The 17,361-nt window shown below is 39.8% G+C and overlaps 1 protein-coding gene across 1 annotated transcript in view; it reads right to left on the reverse strand.

The window, feature by feature from the left end:
* LOC121728167 (fatty acid synthase-like) overlaps positions 1 to 17,361 on the reverse strand; it is a 36,373-nt gene that overhangs the window by 14,407 nt on the left and 4,605 nt on the right. Inside the window, exons 3-28 of the mRNA XM_042116290.1 lie at positions 17,036 to 17,156; positions 16,581 to 16,784; positions 15,962 to 16,078; positions 15,707 to 15,885; positions 15,417 to 15,559; positions 15,122 to 15,325; positions 14,797 to 14,983; positions 14,545 to 14,707; positions 14,265 to 14,434; positions 14,046 to 14,197; positions 13,777 to 13,960; positions 13,496 to 13,644; positions 13,218 to 13,402; positions 12,865 to 12,984; positions 12,490 to 12,599; positions 12,035 to 12,225; positions 11,477 to 11,625; positions 11,005 to 11,262; positions 10,596 to 10,713; positions 10,118 to 10,378; positions 9,822 to 10,037; positions 9,593 to 9,745; positions 9,400 to 9,515; positions 8,565 to 8,715; positions 8,230 to 8,401; positions 1,182 to 1,294 (exon numbers count right to left, since the gene is read on the reverse strand). Of these exons, the coding sequence (XP_041972224.1) occupies positions 1,182 to 1,294; positions 8,230 to 8,401; positions 8,565 to 8,715; positions 9,400 to 9,515; positions 9,593 to 9,745; positions 9,822 to 10,037; positions 10,118 to 10,378; positions 10,596 to 10,713; positions 11,005 to 11,262; positions 11,477 to 11,625; positions 12,035 to 12,225; positions 12,490 to 12,599; positions 12,865 to 12,984; positions 13,218 to 13,402; positions 13,496 to 13,644; positions 13,777 to 13,960; positions 14,046 to 14,197; positions 14,265 to 14,434; positions 14,545 to 14,707; positions 14,797 to 14,983; positions 15,122 to 15,325; positions 15,417 to 15,559; positions 15,707 to 15,885; positions 15,962 to 16,078; positions 16,581 to 16,784; positions 17,036 to 17,156 (4,286 nt within the window). The remainder of the gene's footprint in view (positions 1 to 1,181; positions 1,295 to 8,229; positions 8,402 to 8,564; positions 8,716 to 9,399; positions 9,516 to 9,592; positions 9,746 to 9,821; positions 10,038 to 10,117; positions 10,379 to 10,595; positions 10,714 to 11,004; positions 11,263 to 11,476; positions 11,626 to 12,034; positions 12,226 to 12,489; positions 12,600 to 12,864; positions 12,985 to 13,217; positions 13,403 to 13,495; positions 13,645 to 13,776; positions 13,961 to 14,045; positions 14,198 to 14,264; positions 14,435 to 14,544; positions 14,708 to 14,796; positions 14,984 to 15,121; positions 15,326 to 15,416; positions 15,560 to 15,706; positions 15,886 to 15,961; positions 16,079 to 16,580; positions 16,785 to 17,035; positions 17,157 to 17,361) is intronic.

Raw genomic sequence — 17,361 nt, forward strand, 5'->3', positions numbered from 1 at the left:
TAAAAACAACACTTTTCTATACTCCCATACAAAAGATTTGTGATAATACTTAAAAGTCAAATATATAAAAATGGATTTTCAATTATGTTGGTAACGCTAAAACTCTAAAACGGCTGAACGGGTTGGGCTAATTTTAGTCTTAAAATATTCGTAGTAGTCCAGGGAAGGTTTTAAAGTGACACGAAGTTCACCGGGACAGCTAGTAAGTATATAAAACTCAAAAGTGACTGAATTACTGACTGACAATAGGGTGGGTTGCACCAACCATAAAGTTAATATACCTAGCGGAATAGAGAAACAAAGGCCTGAGCAAGAGAGATGTCACTATCAGTAACACTGCGTGGTAAAAAGAGACGTGTGATACATGACAGCAGCACTCTTTTTTTGACGTCCAGTCGGCACGTGCCGCACGTTGACAATTTAATCTCATAGAATTCATGTTCAATCATGCTTGTGTAAGTGTATACGTACACATATTTTCCACACAGATGAAAACCAATTTTGGTTTCGTTTGACAGCTCGAGATTGTTGCTCTATTCCGCTAGGTATATTAACTTTATGGCACCAACTTACTTTAACTATAACTGTAACTTTAACTATAACTTTAACTACAATGCAAAATGTCAAATCTTTGGTTAAAGCCAATAACGGACGCAATATTTAACGATAACCTTGAGCTCGACAAGGCTTTAAATGAACGTGGCGATAAAAGGAACTAACGCTGTCATCATACAAAAACGCCATTTTTGACAGTTCTCCTTTACCAGCAGCGCCCCCACCCACGCTCATTTAAAGCCTTGTCGGACCAGCTGTCATCTGTCAAATTCTGTGGTGAAAGTTAAGGTTAAAGTTAAAGTTAAACCATAACTTTGACCATAGCTGTAATTATAACCACGCTTCTGGTGCAACCCACCCATACAGATCTATCAACGCACAACCCAAACTACTGGCCGGATCGAGCTGAAATTTGGTATGGTAGATGTTATGACGTAGGCATACACTAAGAAATTTTGATCAATTCTACTCCCAAGGGGATAAAATAAAGGATGAAATGAAATGATAAAATACTGTCCGGTGTCCCGGGCACTACAGTATTTAAAAAGTGGTAACTTTTCTCTGAAAATAGTGTAATCATCCACGATGGATGCGAAGGCCTAGTTTTTAACCGACTTTTTACTTACGTTTTTGAGGTACCCTTTAGTGCAGGCTACTACCGTCTGACATCCTTTACCTTTTGTTTCATTAAGAACCATGTCACAAAAAGTAACATCACGCGAATTTCCAATGTGTTCATCTGAAAAAAATTAGCTATTGCATCACTTTTATCGCGGGCTTTGAGAGCGGCGACCAAATCAAGAAATTCCGACCTGCATCATTGTGTGCATAAGTAATTAATAAAAAATGTCCATGTCCATAATATTAATATAACTCTTTATTGCATACCAAAATACAGTACATAATACGAAAGATATACAATAATAAATATTACTAATAGTACTAATTGATGTACAAAAGGCGAACTTATTGCTACTAAGCAATCTCTACCAGTCAAACTTTTGTAGATTCGATTGAAAATCGGAATGAAATAAAAATGGTGTAGGTGCGCAAACTAAACTAATACTAGTGCTAAAGGTATTACTATTGTTACGGTACATGGTATAGGGACACGTAGTGCCATCTAGCGACAAACCAGCAAAACTTACCGAGGGAACACAGGCAACATAAATCCCCTACTCAAAACTAGATGGCGTTAGGTGCGCTAGTACATACTCCAATAGACTGTGCTTGAACTTTCTAGAAGTGTCTTGTTTACTTGTTTACCGGTTTATTTTGTTTACGTGTTTACGTGTTTAGTTGTTTATGTTTATTGTGGTACATGCTCGTGTTTAGTTGTTTATGTTTATTGTGGTACATGCTCGTGCCTCCTAGAAAGTTCCGACACTTGTTTACGTGTATCGGGAACTTTCTGGAATTCGTCTCGCCATATAAAAAGCTGCAGGTAGACGGCGCGGCAGTTCAGTTCGGTTCGAGCGATCATCAAGGCGATTTCGGAGTGACAACAAGTGATCAATAGTGAGTGAACCAGTGAAACCTTCGACTTGGCTACGACCTAGTGTGTGCTTGTGTGACCTAGACTTAGTGAATAAAGTCTTCAAGAGAGTCAGCATGTCTTTCTCTCCAAAATCCTTCGAACACTAGCACGTAACAACTAGTGTCGGAGGTGCGATTTGGACATCTCCAAATCGCACTTCCGACGCTAGTTGTGTCGGAAGTGCGATTTGGAGTTGGACTCCGAGACCATCGACTCCGAGAGAGGACTTCAAGGGGAGTGTCAGGACAAGGGCGCAGCGAGCTGCTGCCATTGACTCCGAGAGAGGAGTTGCGGAGGCCACACCCACTGGGGACCAAGCTCCGCCCACTGAGGGACAGGCCCCACTCACTGGCCCCGCACACCTGACTCCGCCCACTGACCACGCCCACCAGGCTCCGTCCACTTTGGGTGAAGCCACGCCCACTGGCTCCGCCCACTGGCCACGCCCCTCAGGCTCCGCCCACTTTGGGCGTAGCCACGCCCACTCAGGCCACGCCCACTGGCCCCGCCCATCGGGGCCCGCCTACTCAAGCCCCGGCCACTGGCTCTACCCACCTTGACTCGGCCGTAGCTTCTGGGGCCCCTCAAGTGGCTCTTCAATTAGAAAGCCTAATTGGATTAATTCAGGCTTTGCAAGAGTCACAAGACCGCAAGCTCGGCGCATTGCAGGAGTCACAAGACCGCAAGCTCGGCGCTTTGCAATATTCTTAACGAGCTGAAATTCAGACAATTATGGAATCACAAGACCGCAGGTTCGGCGCTTTGCAAGAGTCACAAGAGCAACAAAAGGACCTCCAAGAGAAAGCGCTTCTGGCTATAAAGGATGTCAGTGACACGGTGACTACGCTTCGTAAAGATGTCGACGTAATCGACGAACGAGTTACCGGGCTAGGATTGGATATGGAAAATGTGAAAACCAACATCACCGAACTACAGAAGAAAGTAGTGCGCCTGGAAACTACAGGAGTCGCGAAGTGTAGTGGAAATTCTGGAGTGGCACATGGACCAAGAGTAAAAGTGCCACCATACGACGGCACTACTTCATGGAATGCTTATCGTCAGCAATTCCAGACTGTTGCTTCTGCCAACGGATGGAATGATGAACAATGCCTGACCGCTCTCACTGTTGCACTCAGAGGGCAAGCTTTGTCGGTCCTAGAAGCGCATACAGGAAATGGGTTTAAAGACCTGATGGAGGCACTTGAATCCAGATATGGGGAGCGACACCTGGGGCACGTGTTTCGTGCCCAACTCCGTGACAGAGTCCAACGCTCAGGAGAGGGACTACAGCAATGGGCGTTGGAAATTGGAAAACTGGTCAAGAAGGAAAACCCAGGAGCCGATTCCAAGATGGTCGACACGAATATTGTGCAAGCATTTGTCGACGGGATCAAGGACCCGGAGGTCAGAGCTGCAGTGAGGCTACGTCACCACACCTCGCTTAAGGAAGCACTGGCGCATGCTTTGGAGGTCGAGGCTGTTCGGCGTGACATACGGCAGACCTATAAGATCCGCGAGGTCTCTGAAGAAGTCAAGGAGGTTAAGGCTCCTACGAAGAGAAGTTCTGGAGCCATGTGCTACAAGTGCGGCGAGAGGGGCCATCTTCAGCTCAACTGCCCACAGAAGGAGATTAAGGCTCCTACGACGAGAAGTTCTGGAGCCATGTGCTACAAGTGCGGCGAGAGGGGCCATATTCAGCTCAATTGCCCGCAGAGGGAGACCCAGATGGCAAGAATGAAAAGGCTCGAGGAACAAATGGAGGAGCTGAAGAAGCATGGGGCTTCGTCCCCTGCCCGGGATCGAATAAAAGCCAGGACTAAAGGGCGAGTACTGGCTGACGCGGAGGAAGCCCCGATAACTGTTATCTCCCAAGCATGCAGCGGGAATTGTCTTGTGATTCAGGGGACTATTAACAGGACGGATTGCAAAATGACTCTAGACACAGGAGCCTCTAGAACGATAGTGAACCCAAATCTGGTAAAAGCCGCAAGAAGACACAAGAGGAGAATTAACTGTCGGCTCTCCTTACTTTAATTACTGCCTCCGGTCAGCCAATACCCGTCCTGGGAGAAATGTCAGTTACGATTAATGTAGGGGGATCCTCGTACCCTCATGACGTTATCGTGGCTGAGATTATGGATGATTGCATCTTGGGTTTGGATTTCATGAAGAAGCATAACTGCAGAATTAATGTCGCTGACGGAGTTTTCAAGTGTGGTGAAGAAGAAATTTTCATCCTTGGAGGCGCCTGCGGGAAAGTCGCATGTGTAAAGGAAGTCATTATACCTGGACGAGCGGAAGCTAAAGTGCTGGTGAAACTACCGCCAGCTGGAAAGAAGAAGTCAAACAGATGCGTGTTGATCGAAGACACACCTACCAAGACATCAGCGCAAAAACTAATGACGGCGAGAACCCTTGTTAGTGGAAGCAGTAACGCTGTGGTCAGAGTTTTGAATCTTGGTGATCGCGAGATCTGTTTGAGCCACTCGATGACTGCAAGAGTAATCTGACTTATTCGCAGAGCATGAAAGCCAAGAAGTTTTTACAACGCCACGCGAATATCTTCTCCAGTCAGGAAAGCGACCTTGGAAGAACGTCGATGGTTCAGCACAGGATAGATACCGGAAGCGAGAACCCAATTCGCCAACGAGCAAGACGGATACCCATCGCAAAGGAGAAAGAAGTTGAAGACCTTTTGGAGGACATGAGACGGCATAAGATTATTGAACCGTCTGCAAGTCCGTGGTGCTCACCTGTTGTATTGGTAAAGAAGAAATATGGCAGCACAAGATTTTGTGTGGACTACAGGCGTCTCAATGATGTCACTAAGAAGGACAGTTATCCGTTACCTCGAATCGACGACACTCTGGATACCTTGAGTGGCATGAAATGGTTCTCGACCCTGGGACTAAAATCGGGATACTGGCAGGTAGAAATTCATCCAAAAGACAAGGAGAAGACAGCGTTCTCCACCGGTAAAGGTTTATGGCAGTTTAACGTCATGCCCTTTGGATTGTGCAACGCACCTGCCACATTTGAGCGACTCATGGAGTGTGTACTGGCAGGCTTAGTTGGAGAGGCTTGCTTAGTCTACTTATATGACGTCATCATTGTTGGCCGTGACTTTGAGGACCATTTGCGAAACTTAGAACGAGTTTTCGCCAAAATAGAGGGAGCCAAATTAAAGTTGAACCCGAAAGAGTGTCGTTTATTCAGGAGTAAGGTCAATTATCTCGGCCATGTTATCTCCAGTGATGGAATCCAGACGGACCCGGAGAAACTGGAAGCAGTTCAAAATTGGCCAACCCCTAAGAACTAACTAAGAACAAAACCGAAGTACGGGCATTTCTCGGCCTATGCTCCTACTACAGGCGTTTTGTTAAGGGATTCTCAGAGATAGCCAAGCCATTACATCGGCTGACAGAGGAAAAACGACAGTTTATTTGGGACGAGACATCTGAAGATTCTTTTCAGAAACTGAAGAAACATCTCTGTGAAACACCAATCCTGGGGTACCCACAACCTGAAGGTCAGTTTATAGTCGACACGGATGCAAGTAACACAACCATTGGAGGGGTGTTATCTCAAAAACAGGGCGGAAGAGAAGTTGTAATTGCATATTTCAGCAAATCTTTATCTAAGCCAGAGAGAAACTACTGTGTGACAAGAAGAGAACTCTTGGCTGTCGTAAAGACGCTACAACATTTCAGCAAGTATCTCAATGGCAGACAGTTTTTACTGCGAACTGATCACGCAGCCTTGAAGTGGCTACTGCAATTCAAGAACCCAGAAGGTCAAGTAGCACGATGGATTGAACAGCTCCAGGAGTACGACTTCAGGACCGAACACCGCAGCGGAAAGTCGCATGGGAATGCCGACGCACTCTCACGAAGGCCGTGTTCAGAAGACTGCAAACATTGTGTTAAGCAGGAATCTAATGAAGTGACACTAAAGTTAATGAAAGCAAGTCCTCTGGGTCCATGGGAGATTGATGCTATGAGGGAAGCTCAAGAAAGAGATGACCACCTTCGGCACATCATCACATGGAAGAAACGGGGTGACGTAAAGCCAATCTGGAGTGAGGTTGTACCCACTGGCGCTGTCACTAAGGCGTACTGGGCGCAATGGGACAGTCTGATACTTCAAAACGGAATACTCTACCGGAAATGGGAGAAGACTCACGGCAGAGAGTTCCATCTTCAGATAGTTGTCCCAAGAACAAGAGTACCGGATGTTCTCCGTGAAATGCATGATGGCGTATCAGGAGGTCATCTAGGAGTCAAGAGGACGTTAACAAAAGTGCAAGAACGATTCTACTGGTTGCATTGCCGAGATGATGTGCAGGAGTGGTGCCGCAAATGTACTACTTGAGCTGCAGTGAAGGGACCACAGACCAGGAGCCGTGGGAACCTGCGGTTGTATAACGTTGGCGCACCGTGGGAACGAATTGCAGTTGACGTAGCTGGGCCATTTCCCGCGACGGAATCGAGGAACAAGTATTTTATGGTTGTCATGGATAACTTCACCAAATGGCCCGAAGTGTTCGCCATACCAAACCAAGAAGCTACAACAGTCGCTTCTAAGTTAGTCGAAGAAGTGATATCTCGGTTTGGTGTGCCTCTGGAAATCCATTCTGATCAGGGCAGGAATTTCGAATCGCAGGTTTTCCAGGAAGTGTGCAGAATTTTGGGAATGCATAAGACGAGGACCACAGCGTACCATCCACAGTCTGATGGAATGGTTGAGAGATTTAACCAGACCCTTGAGAGGCATTTGGCGAAATTGGTAGATGACGAACAAAAGGATTGGGAAGAGTACATACCACTCTTCCTTCTGTCGTACCGTACCGCCGAGCATGAGAGCATAAAAGCTACCCCGGCGTATGTCAATTACGGTAGAGATCTACGAGTACCAGTAGACCTTTTGACAGGAGGATCACCGGAAGAACCAAAGACCGTACCAGATTATGTCTGCGATTTAATTGAAAAGATGCGCTATATACACGCCATGGTTCGGGAAAATGGGTTACAGTCGAATGAGAACATGAAGACCAGATACGACCGGAAATCGAATACAAGCGGCTTGGAAGAAGGGACACTGGTGTGGCTGCATAACCCATCTCGCCGGAAAGGGAATTCTCCAAAGTTGCAGACCAAGTGGGACGGCCCATACAAAGTGGTTACCCGATTGAATGATGTGACTTACAGAATTCAAAAACAACCAAGAGGGACCTTCAAAGTGGTACACATAGACCGTCTGGCGCGTTACCATGGCAGTAACCGTAACCGTAAAGGAAAATGATGCTCGGGACGAGCATCTCTAAGAGGGGAGTAGTGTTACGGTACATGGTATACGGACACGTAGTGCCATCTAGCGACAAACCAGCAAAACTTACCGAGGGAACACAGGCAACATAAATCCCCTACTCAAAACTAGATGGCGTTAGGTGCGCTAGTACATACTCGAATAGATTGTGCTAGAACTTTCTAGAAGTGTCTTGTTTACGTGTTTACCGGTTTATTTTGTTTACGTGTTTACGTGTTTAGTTGTTTATGTTTATTGTGGTACATGTTTGAGCCTCCTAGAAAGTTCCGACACTTGTTTACTTGTTTACGTGTATCGGGAACTTTCTGGAATTCGTCTCGCCATATAAAAAGCTGCAGGTAGACGGCGCGGCAGTTCAGTTCGGTTCGAGCGATCATCAAGGCGATTTCGGAGTGAGAACAAGTGATCAATAGTGAGTGAACCAGTGAAACCTTCGCCTTGGCTACGACCTAGGACAGTGATAGTGCTTAGTGATTGGACCTAGTGATTAGTGTTTGGACCTAGTGTGTGCTTGTGTGACCTAGACTTAGTGAATAAAGTCTTCAAGAGAGTCAGCATGTCTTTTTCTCCAAAATCCTTCGAACCCTAGCACGTAACACTATTACTAAAACTAAGACAAATTTTAAAACAATTACTAACTAATAACTATTACTAAAACCAGGACTATCTATGTTGGCAGTTAACTATGTTGATGATCCATGTGCAATCCCCGAGTGCCACATGTGGCAAATACTACAATTAGTTCATTTTACAGTATTTATTTATTTTATTAATACAGGATAATAATATATCTAGGTATAAATTTAACTTACTTTTAACTTTCGGGAATAATTTACGTAAGAATTGTTTTTTGGCATTATTACTGACGGTCGTAAATACTTCACAGCCATGTGCCAGTGCTATACTTATGAGTGCTTGTCCTAGAGCCCCGGCTCCTCCGTGGATGAGAATGGGAGCACCAACTACCAAGCAAGGCTTAACAAACTGAAAATATAAGAATTATTAAGAATATAATATTCATTTCATTTATTCATACAAATTTTAATTTAGCTTGCTAAAATCTGTAATACCATAAAGAAATTATAAATTTATCCATGGTAATACTGATAATCAATTTGAACAAAAAATCCAATCATAAGGTACTCACGAGCATGTAGAAAGCCATAGAGTATGCCAGTGGTACCGTGGCCGCCTCTTCTAAACTCCAATGATCAGGAACCGGCCAGAGCAAGTCTGAATGGGATCTTAATCGTGAAGAGATAGTATCGCTTTGCACGACACCCATCACCCGTGTGCCGCTGTAATATTTGTATTATATTATATTAATTTATAGATAAGGAAGTAGATCAAAGTATCAACTATCAAGAAAGCTTATTTATGAAACTTACTGGAGCTTTAAGATGGAATGCATTGCCATAAGGTCAATGCAAGATCTTAGGACACCACACACCCACGTGCTCACTTTTTGTCTAAAAAGCAAGCTCGTGGGCATGTATCTGGCCTATTCTAACCTACGGTAAACAGTCCTGGTATTGACAGATTGACAAAAAACCCGGATCTGGGCCTGTCAACGAGCTATAGAAGCATTGTTGTAAAAAGGATTAACCGCGTCCGAAATAGCACTCTGGGTTTCCAAACAAAGGTCATTGACGGGGACAGAAAGGCAGCAAGCTTATAAAGTGAAGCTGGGCAGGGCACGTCTCCCGTATACACCCGGACAGGTGGGCACAAGTTTCTCAGTGGCTACCGACAGGTCAGCGCAGAAACCGACCAAAAAACGATGGCGGGACGAACTATATGCGTTTGTTGACGATGAGCGTTTGACGAAATGAGTTGCCAAAGATATCACAAAATCGTGAACTGTGGAAGGAAAGGGGAGTCTTTGTCCAGCGGTGGGACGCTGGCTGTCAATAATAATGATAATCCTAATTCAATCATTATGATGCTTATCGTCTATTAAACAATTTTATATTTCTGGTTACCTGTTTGTTATTCCACTAAAATCGGATACATTATTCGTTTGAACACTTTCTTTGTTCAAATAATTGGGTTCCGAAAATTTCTTTGTAAAGGCGGAGTTCACTCCGACATAACAAACCTAAAAGAAGAAAATGACCGATTTAATTATAAAAAATATCATACCGACTAAAATACCATAGATACTTTAAAAATTACCTTAATATCAACATCAGATTCTATTTCGTTTTGTGTAGCTTTCACCCAAACTAGAGAATTAAGATCTCCTGGAGAAGTTGCTGTAAGCATGCCTTCATTTTCTGAGCTCACTACATTGCCTAAGGGTAAATAGTATTCTCCTCCCAAAGTTTTCTAAAACAAAATATATTAATGTTTTTAGTAAAGAATTCCATCTAAAATTTAGAGTATTAGCTTACTGATCATTTACCGTTTCAGGAAGATCTTGCGATGAACGTATAACTAACGATCTTAGGGGATCCGGTGAAGTAGGTCTCCAAATAGCCAAATACAATATTGCATCACCTACGTTGAGTTCGCTCACTACAAAATATAGTTCAGAGCGTTGACGACTTGACAAATGTTCGGTTTGTTTATTGACGAAGAAAGTGTTTTGCGGTAATGCACCGTATAGAGCCTGAATTAGCTGTAAAATAATAATGAAAACATTATTTTAAAGTCGATATTGTAACTCATCAGTATTATTTACAAATAAACTTATCTTACCTCTATATCATCCATCAAATTGGAAACTAATATTAAGTCAACAGTTGATAGAAATTCCCTGTGATTATTATCTAAGATGTTAACTATATCCCTTTTTAAATAATTTGCTTTTATATTGGGTATTATATTTATAACATCTTCAATAATGTTATTGAACTCAGAATAATCCTTATATTTGTTAGGAATTTCAAAAACGTTAATTTCTCTTTTCATAACGTTATCAGCTACAATTTGTAGGAATAAACTAAGTGCTGATTTTTCCTGTAAATTGTAATATTTGAAAATTAGTACAAACAGAGACTAGACATAAATGAAATTGTTTGAACGACTTTTGTGTAGAACCTTTAAATATATTACTTTACACGTGCAAATAAGCTCTGAAAATGATAATACAGCACAATAATAAAGATTCCAAAAATATGATATCGAAATTTGATGAGGAAGTGAAAAAGGTATAGTAATAATTTTAAAATCTTACACTTGAAACTTGCGTAGGGAAAAATGGTGCGCGAGTTAGCTTGCTAAGAACAACATTTGTATCATTGACAACAGGTAAATCAACAAACTTCACACTCTCTAGAACTACTCCTCCGCAACTGAAAAATAATAGAAAATAAATTTGCGTTATTATCTGTAATGACAGTACTTTACCTCGTTGTATAATTTTAAATCAGCATTTAAACCAGACGAACAAAGAGCTAGAACTAAAGCAAGAGCATTCTTTTCTTGAAAACGAATGTTTACACCAAAATATCAGCAGCAAGATTAAGGGCTAAGAACTGGAATCAGAATAAACAGACGTTTAGATCAGCCGAACAAATGCCCATTGCTCATAATATGCACAGGCATTATGTTAAAAGTAATGATAATTGAACTTTGAAACTTACATGGTGGTGTCGTATACTTCTAATACATTTGCATTCATTAACAGTAATTCATTCTTCTTTACCGGTTCAATTTTGCTATGTTTTTCCACGTCAATTACCAACTTTCTTATAAAGTTTAATTTAGAGACTGTGTCGTGGTTCCGCTTTAAAATATTCAGTTGGAAAATACCATCTAGGAATGTCACCCAGTTTTCTTTCCATTCTATTTGAGCCTCTGTTAAAGCTTCATTGATACCGTGTATGCTTTGGAAATCATAGCTAAAAAATTTCAACTAATTATTAAAATAGTATTTGCTTTTATCAATCTGAATTGATGTTTCTGTAATTAGATTGTGATTTTAAAAATTCTATACTGCTATTGTATTTTCTACTCTTAAAAACTAGTTGCAGCCAATACAATTTTATATTATATTAGAATATACGAGCGTTATGGTGAGTGATACAATCAAGAATATTAATATATTTTACATACTTGTATTGATAATCTCTGGCATATAGAAGTTGATATACATCCTTGGCTTTAACACTCATTTTAGAATTAAGTGTCGGCACAGTATCTCTAGAGATAATGTTATCACTAGAGATAATTCCTTGGATCACCATGGAGTTTTGGTTCATGACCTTAAAAAGGAAAACTTCATTTCATTTTGCAAAATAAGGCACAATCTTAGAAAGGTGAGAAACACAAATCGTCTAAAGTTCTTAAACATAAAACGAAAAAAAATTTTTACTGTAAGACGAATATTTTAGAGATGCATTATTTTGAAGTAAGTAATAATAATTATTAGAAGGGTTTTCGATATATATACAAAAATGAAATAAAAATATAATTATATTTTATGTCACCTTACTAATTATTATTACTGTACTTTCTTCGGTGAAAATGTAATATTTTAGTATCAATAAGTATAAAGTTCATTGGCGTTCCAGTATCGTTCATTGACAGAGGCCTATGTCCACCAGTGGACGAATATAGGCTGATAAGATTGATTGAATTATAAGTAGAAACGAGAGTTACTGTAATATATACCTCAAATCTCCCACTTCCTCGATGTAGTGTTACATTGATTCGTAACTGACGCTGATCATGTAGCACAGGTTGCGAGTAGAAATGTATGTCTGAGAATTGTACCGACAGTGATTTTAGCTTTAAATCTAAACTCATGGCAAACGTATCCCATACGGCCACTAGAGCTGCAGCAAACGGATATCTATTTTTTCCTGAAATTATAAATAACATTAAAAATAGAAGACATGCCAAACAGAAAAGCTATAATAAAAAATATTAAAACAATTATTTCACAAAAAATTAAAGTGAGATAATGAATGGGATTATATTAAAGAATTGATATTCTTATGAATGAACTGCGAGTCTAGAAATATTATATGTTTATTTCCTGACAGGTAATTCACGCATATAATATAATTCTAAGTATAAATTATTATGTGTGAATTATATTGTTTTGATGTAATTATTATATTTACCTCCAATGACATGCCCCTTTAAGTAACTGTTTTCGTCGTCGTGTGTTGATATAATGTATTTTGAGCCAGCAGCTGTTCTTCTGTTTGCAGCAGCGTAAAGGGCTAAGGTCCTAAAGATAAAGCATACATGTTTTATAAAAAATTATTGACTAATTATCAAAAAATAAATTCCTCAGTTCAAATAGAGGGAGGTGTTATAAGTTTGTCAGCTTTGGGTGTCTGTTTGGTGAGCTGATTTTGATCCACATTATTTTTGTTTGAAAAGTGATTATGTGGTAGAAATACGAAGGTTGATTTTAGGTTAAATAATAATTGATCATCAGTTTTCCAAGGGTTACTAAAAAAAACTGTGAATTATAAAAAAAGTCACTTTACCATTTTTCTTGATGTGCCCATTCAACCAAATGCGATAACATAGGGGTCGACGTTGAAACTGGAAACTCTATTTTTGGATACAATGCTTTTACTTTCGGCAAAAATCCCTCCATTGAAAGTCTATAACAGAAAGCCGAGCAAATCAAAATCTCAGTGGTAGTATTAATAGTAATTATCAAAGTAGTGATACCAAAGTAATAGTAGGCATCATTTACACCTTAGGTTTAGTAAATATGTTGTAAATGCCTATGTTAGTAATAATTCGTATAGATATTTACAATTATCCTTATAATTACAATTTAATATGTAACTCTACTTAAATTCAACTAAAATTAGATTTTATTTGTGCTTACTTTCCCACCATCTCAAGTACCATTTGTACATTGTCTGGATGTCCACGTCGAGTTAATGGCAAAAGTCGGCAAGACTCTGGTAAGGATCGTTTTAGGATAGCTTGCAGAAGACTGTGAGGGGCAATTTCGATTAACACTGCATCAGGTGGTATTAGCTGCGACGTTTCTTCGAATAGCACAGAGTTCTGCAGAGCAAACAGAATTCATTATATTATATTATAAAGGATGAAGGCTAAATACTATTTTGCAATTATAAAATATCGTGAGACTATATTTACCAGTAAATTGTTAGTGTGATATTCAGCTGAACAATATTTAGCTGCTGGTTCATTCCACTTTTCTTGTGGCACTGATGTCGAAAGCCAACGTGGACTTCGAAGTTTTGGATTTTTGATAAGTTCACTCATATAATCGTATAGAGCAGGTCCTAAAGAAATTGTAAAAATAAAACAATTATTTTCTAAAAAAACATGTTTTTCTAAGATTTTATAATAAAGCAACATTTTTTTACTTTAAAATATTAACTTATTTTATAAATGAAAACAAAATACATAATTACCAGCATCAGCAATATATCGGGAATGGTATGCGATATTTGAGCACGGTACTTCTTTGGCAAATATTTTTTTGTCAGTTAAACTTTTGACAAATACACTCATTATCTCTGCTGGCCCGGAAATTGTACAGGACTGAGAAGAGTTGTGACAAGCAACCTCTATTTCTGGAGGAAGGAGATTTACAATCTGAAAAGTAATTTTGTAGCAGTCAAATCATTTAGAGTTTTTTATAACGGACACGAAATAATAAACGTTAGAAAGTGTTTAAAACCTCTTTATATCCTATCCCAACAGCTGCCATTGATCCATGAATAAAAGGTGTTTCAATGGAGACTAAGCCTCGGCTGTAAGAACACAGAATTGTTTCTTCAGCCGTAAAACAGCCATCGGCATAGGAGCATCCGATTTCACCCAAACTGTGACCTGATGAAAATAAGTTTGTTAAATTGAATAATATTAAAAAACACGCAGCACATTTGTATCGACATACCTATGATGTTGTCCGGATGTATATCCATTGCTCTCAAGACATCAGTTAGTCCAATTTGTATGGCGGTAATACCAACAAATGAGTGCAATATGTTGTCGAAAATGTTCTTATCATCCGAAGTTATGATATCAATGATATTAACGCCTCTAGGATGAAGCACACGGTGACATCTACAATTATAACAACAGGCATAATTTTTTTGCTTTCCTTGGAATTACTGGGCTTTAGGGTATACTTTTTAAATATTACTTTTTATGCGTATGATGTTCTATATACTTACTTTTCAATAGCAGCAGCAAAAATAGGTATGCGCATAAGTGCCTTGCCCATTCCTACCCATTGAGAACCCATTCCGCTATACACAAACCACAACGGGCGTTTGCCTTGATCGCAGTAGTCACTAACTTCGCACAAACTCACAGTTTCATTGTTTTCATTTGTATCTAAAGTAAAAAAATATATTTAACTTATTATTATTGAAGTTATTAAAATATTCTTAGGTAAGAGTTCTAAATTTAAATTTAATATTCACCTAGTATTACGAATCCTCTGCCTAAATGTCCGGAAATTCTTGTCTCGTGAATGTTATGAAGTAAAGCATGTTCCTCTGGGTCGATGGGTCGCGATTTCAAGTCATTGATGATTTTCCTCACGGAACTTTCTTGTCTTCCCGACAAGAGGACAATGCGTGGTATAGATGCTTTGTATCGGTTAAGATCCTAAAAATTGAGTTTTCATAATGTATCTTGTATTGTGTTATTGCGCTGCTATTATACTGTATTAATTATTCTTCCAGTTACATAATATGTAAAATGGGTAACATTAGAAAAAAATCAATACTTGTTCTTAAATCTTACCTTCGGTTTGTAGTGACCATGTAGCAAAACGTGGCCATTGATTCCAGTAATGGACAAACAATTAACAGCAGCATAAGTACGGTCAATCTTTGTGTGTTCAGTAACAATTTGAATTCGTCCGTCTCTTATTGCTGACACATCCTTTCGAGGTGTCTCACAATTCAGATTTCCCGCCAGTTTGCCATAGTAGTAACCGAGCACTACCTGTAAATATTTTAAAAAATTACGTTTTTTTTCCCGCTTCAAATTATTAATAATATGTAATTATAAATGCTACTTTGTTTCATAATCTGACCTTAGTAATTGCAGTTATTCCAGAAGCCGCTTCTCCGTACCCAATATTAGACATAACACTTCCAACCAACAAAGGTTTTTTTCTGTCTTTACAAAATACTGCGTCGATTGCCTCCAACTCTGATTTATCAGCTTCCGGTACAGCTAATAGAAATAAAAAGTATATGAAAGAAACATATAAAAAAACTCTTAATTTTTTTATTTTTGGCCTATTGTGTAGACTTTTTGAGTACATTTAAAGTGTTAAGCAATTATCGAGTTTATTAAAAGATAATATTAGTCTAACGTTACCTGAACCAAAAGCTTCTACATACTCGACGGCCTGAGGAGAAATTTTTGCTTCTTCGTAGAAATTATTAAGGAATCTTGTCGTATCTTTAGGATCGCGGTAAAATCCATACTTTGGCCCAGTTTCAGTCTCAATAAGGGAAGAGAATTCAGATTTTACATGGACCACATCAGCATAGATCCTTGAAGTGAAAGATTATTTACTATGGTATCTTTAACAAGATCATAAAAAGTATTTTTACAGCAATTTCTACATACCTTAGTGCATCTTTAGCTTTTTGCAGAAATAGAACATTAATAGCTTCTGACTTGGCACAGCCAGCCGCATCCATGTCAAAAGATCTGGTCTTACCGTCCATACTCAATTTCATGATTCTGTAATAAAAAAATATATTTATTGTTCCGTTTCTTTTTTAGCTCGATGACTAATAATAATAATAGCTCCCACACCGGTTTCGGTGACGGTGGCCGGTTTCATGAAACCAGGCCAGCTACGCAGGAGTAATTTTATAGTGCCCAAGTGTGTGCGCAGTACACAAGAGCACTCTATATTCCTTTACTCTCATAACCCAGTGGAACGGAAGACCGACACGACCGGCGAGAGATCAGTCGCAGGACCGACTTTTTACATGCCCATCCGACGCATGGATCATCTTACTTGTCAGACAATCAGGTGATCAGCCTGCATTGTCCTAACCAAACTTGGAAATAACATGTTTCCAACGCGGGAATCGAACCCACGACCTCCGAGTCAAGAGCCGCGCTCTGTACTACTAGTACTGTACTGTAGTGTACTGTACTGTAGAAGTGTAGACCACGGAAGCGAAGACTGATCGAGTTATGGGATGTTTAAAAAATGTTCGTAACTGTTGCGTACCTTCCATAGTGCACCGATGACTGTGGATGCAGACATAAATTACCACCACCAACGATAGCTGCTTCGCAATCTCCACGAGCAATGGCGTTGTAGGCCAACTCCAGGGCAGCCGTGGAACTGCAGCAAGCTTCGTCCACCGACATGGATGGACCTTTCGCATTGAGCCAGTACGAGATACGGTTGGCAAACATACTCTTGTTACATCTAGAAAATATTATACATTTAAAGATTAAGTAGCGGCTTTTTGTATTGAGTTTTTAATGAGTCGTGGGCACTCGTGGGGTGTCTAATTTTTTATTTATTTAGTCAATAATGGACGCTATATTTGACAATAACCTTAACCTTAACTATAACAACGCCTCTGGTGCAACCCATCCTAATCTTTGTAAGCCAATTTTAATATATTTTTTTATATGTAGTAGAAGAGAGTACGCATATAAAGTATTCAGTCTTACCCGGCTATACCGAATCCGGTTCTAGAACTTGCGACATAGAAACAAGCTTTTTCAGTTTCCGAGAAACATGTTCCGATGTAAACGCCAACTTTCTTTCCCGACAGATGTTCAGGACTAACACCTGAAAATAATATTACATATGAACAAAATTATACACAACTTTACAACAGGAAACTTGAAGGAAGCTTCGTTGCACTTAAAATCTTTTATTGTTCAGAAACTATATACATTTGTTCGAGACAAAACTAGATAGATAGATTATAGATAGATACTTTATTGCTCACAAGTCACATTATCCATGGACCATGGGATAGATTTTAAGAGAC

Source organism: Aricia agestis, chromosome 6 (genome assembly GCF_905147365.1).
Source record: "Aricia agestis chromosome 6, ilAriAges1.1, whole genome shotgun sequence".
Lineage (NCBI taxonomy): Eukaryota > Metazoa > Arthropoda > Insecta > Lepidoptera > Lycaenidae > Aricia > Aricia agestis.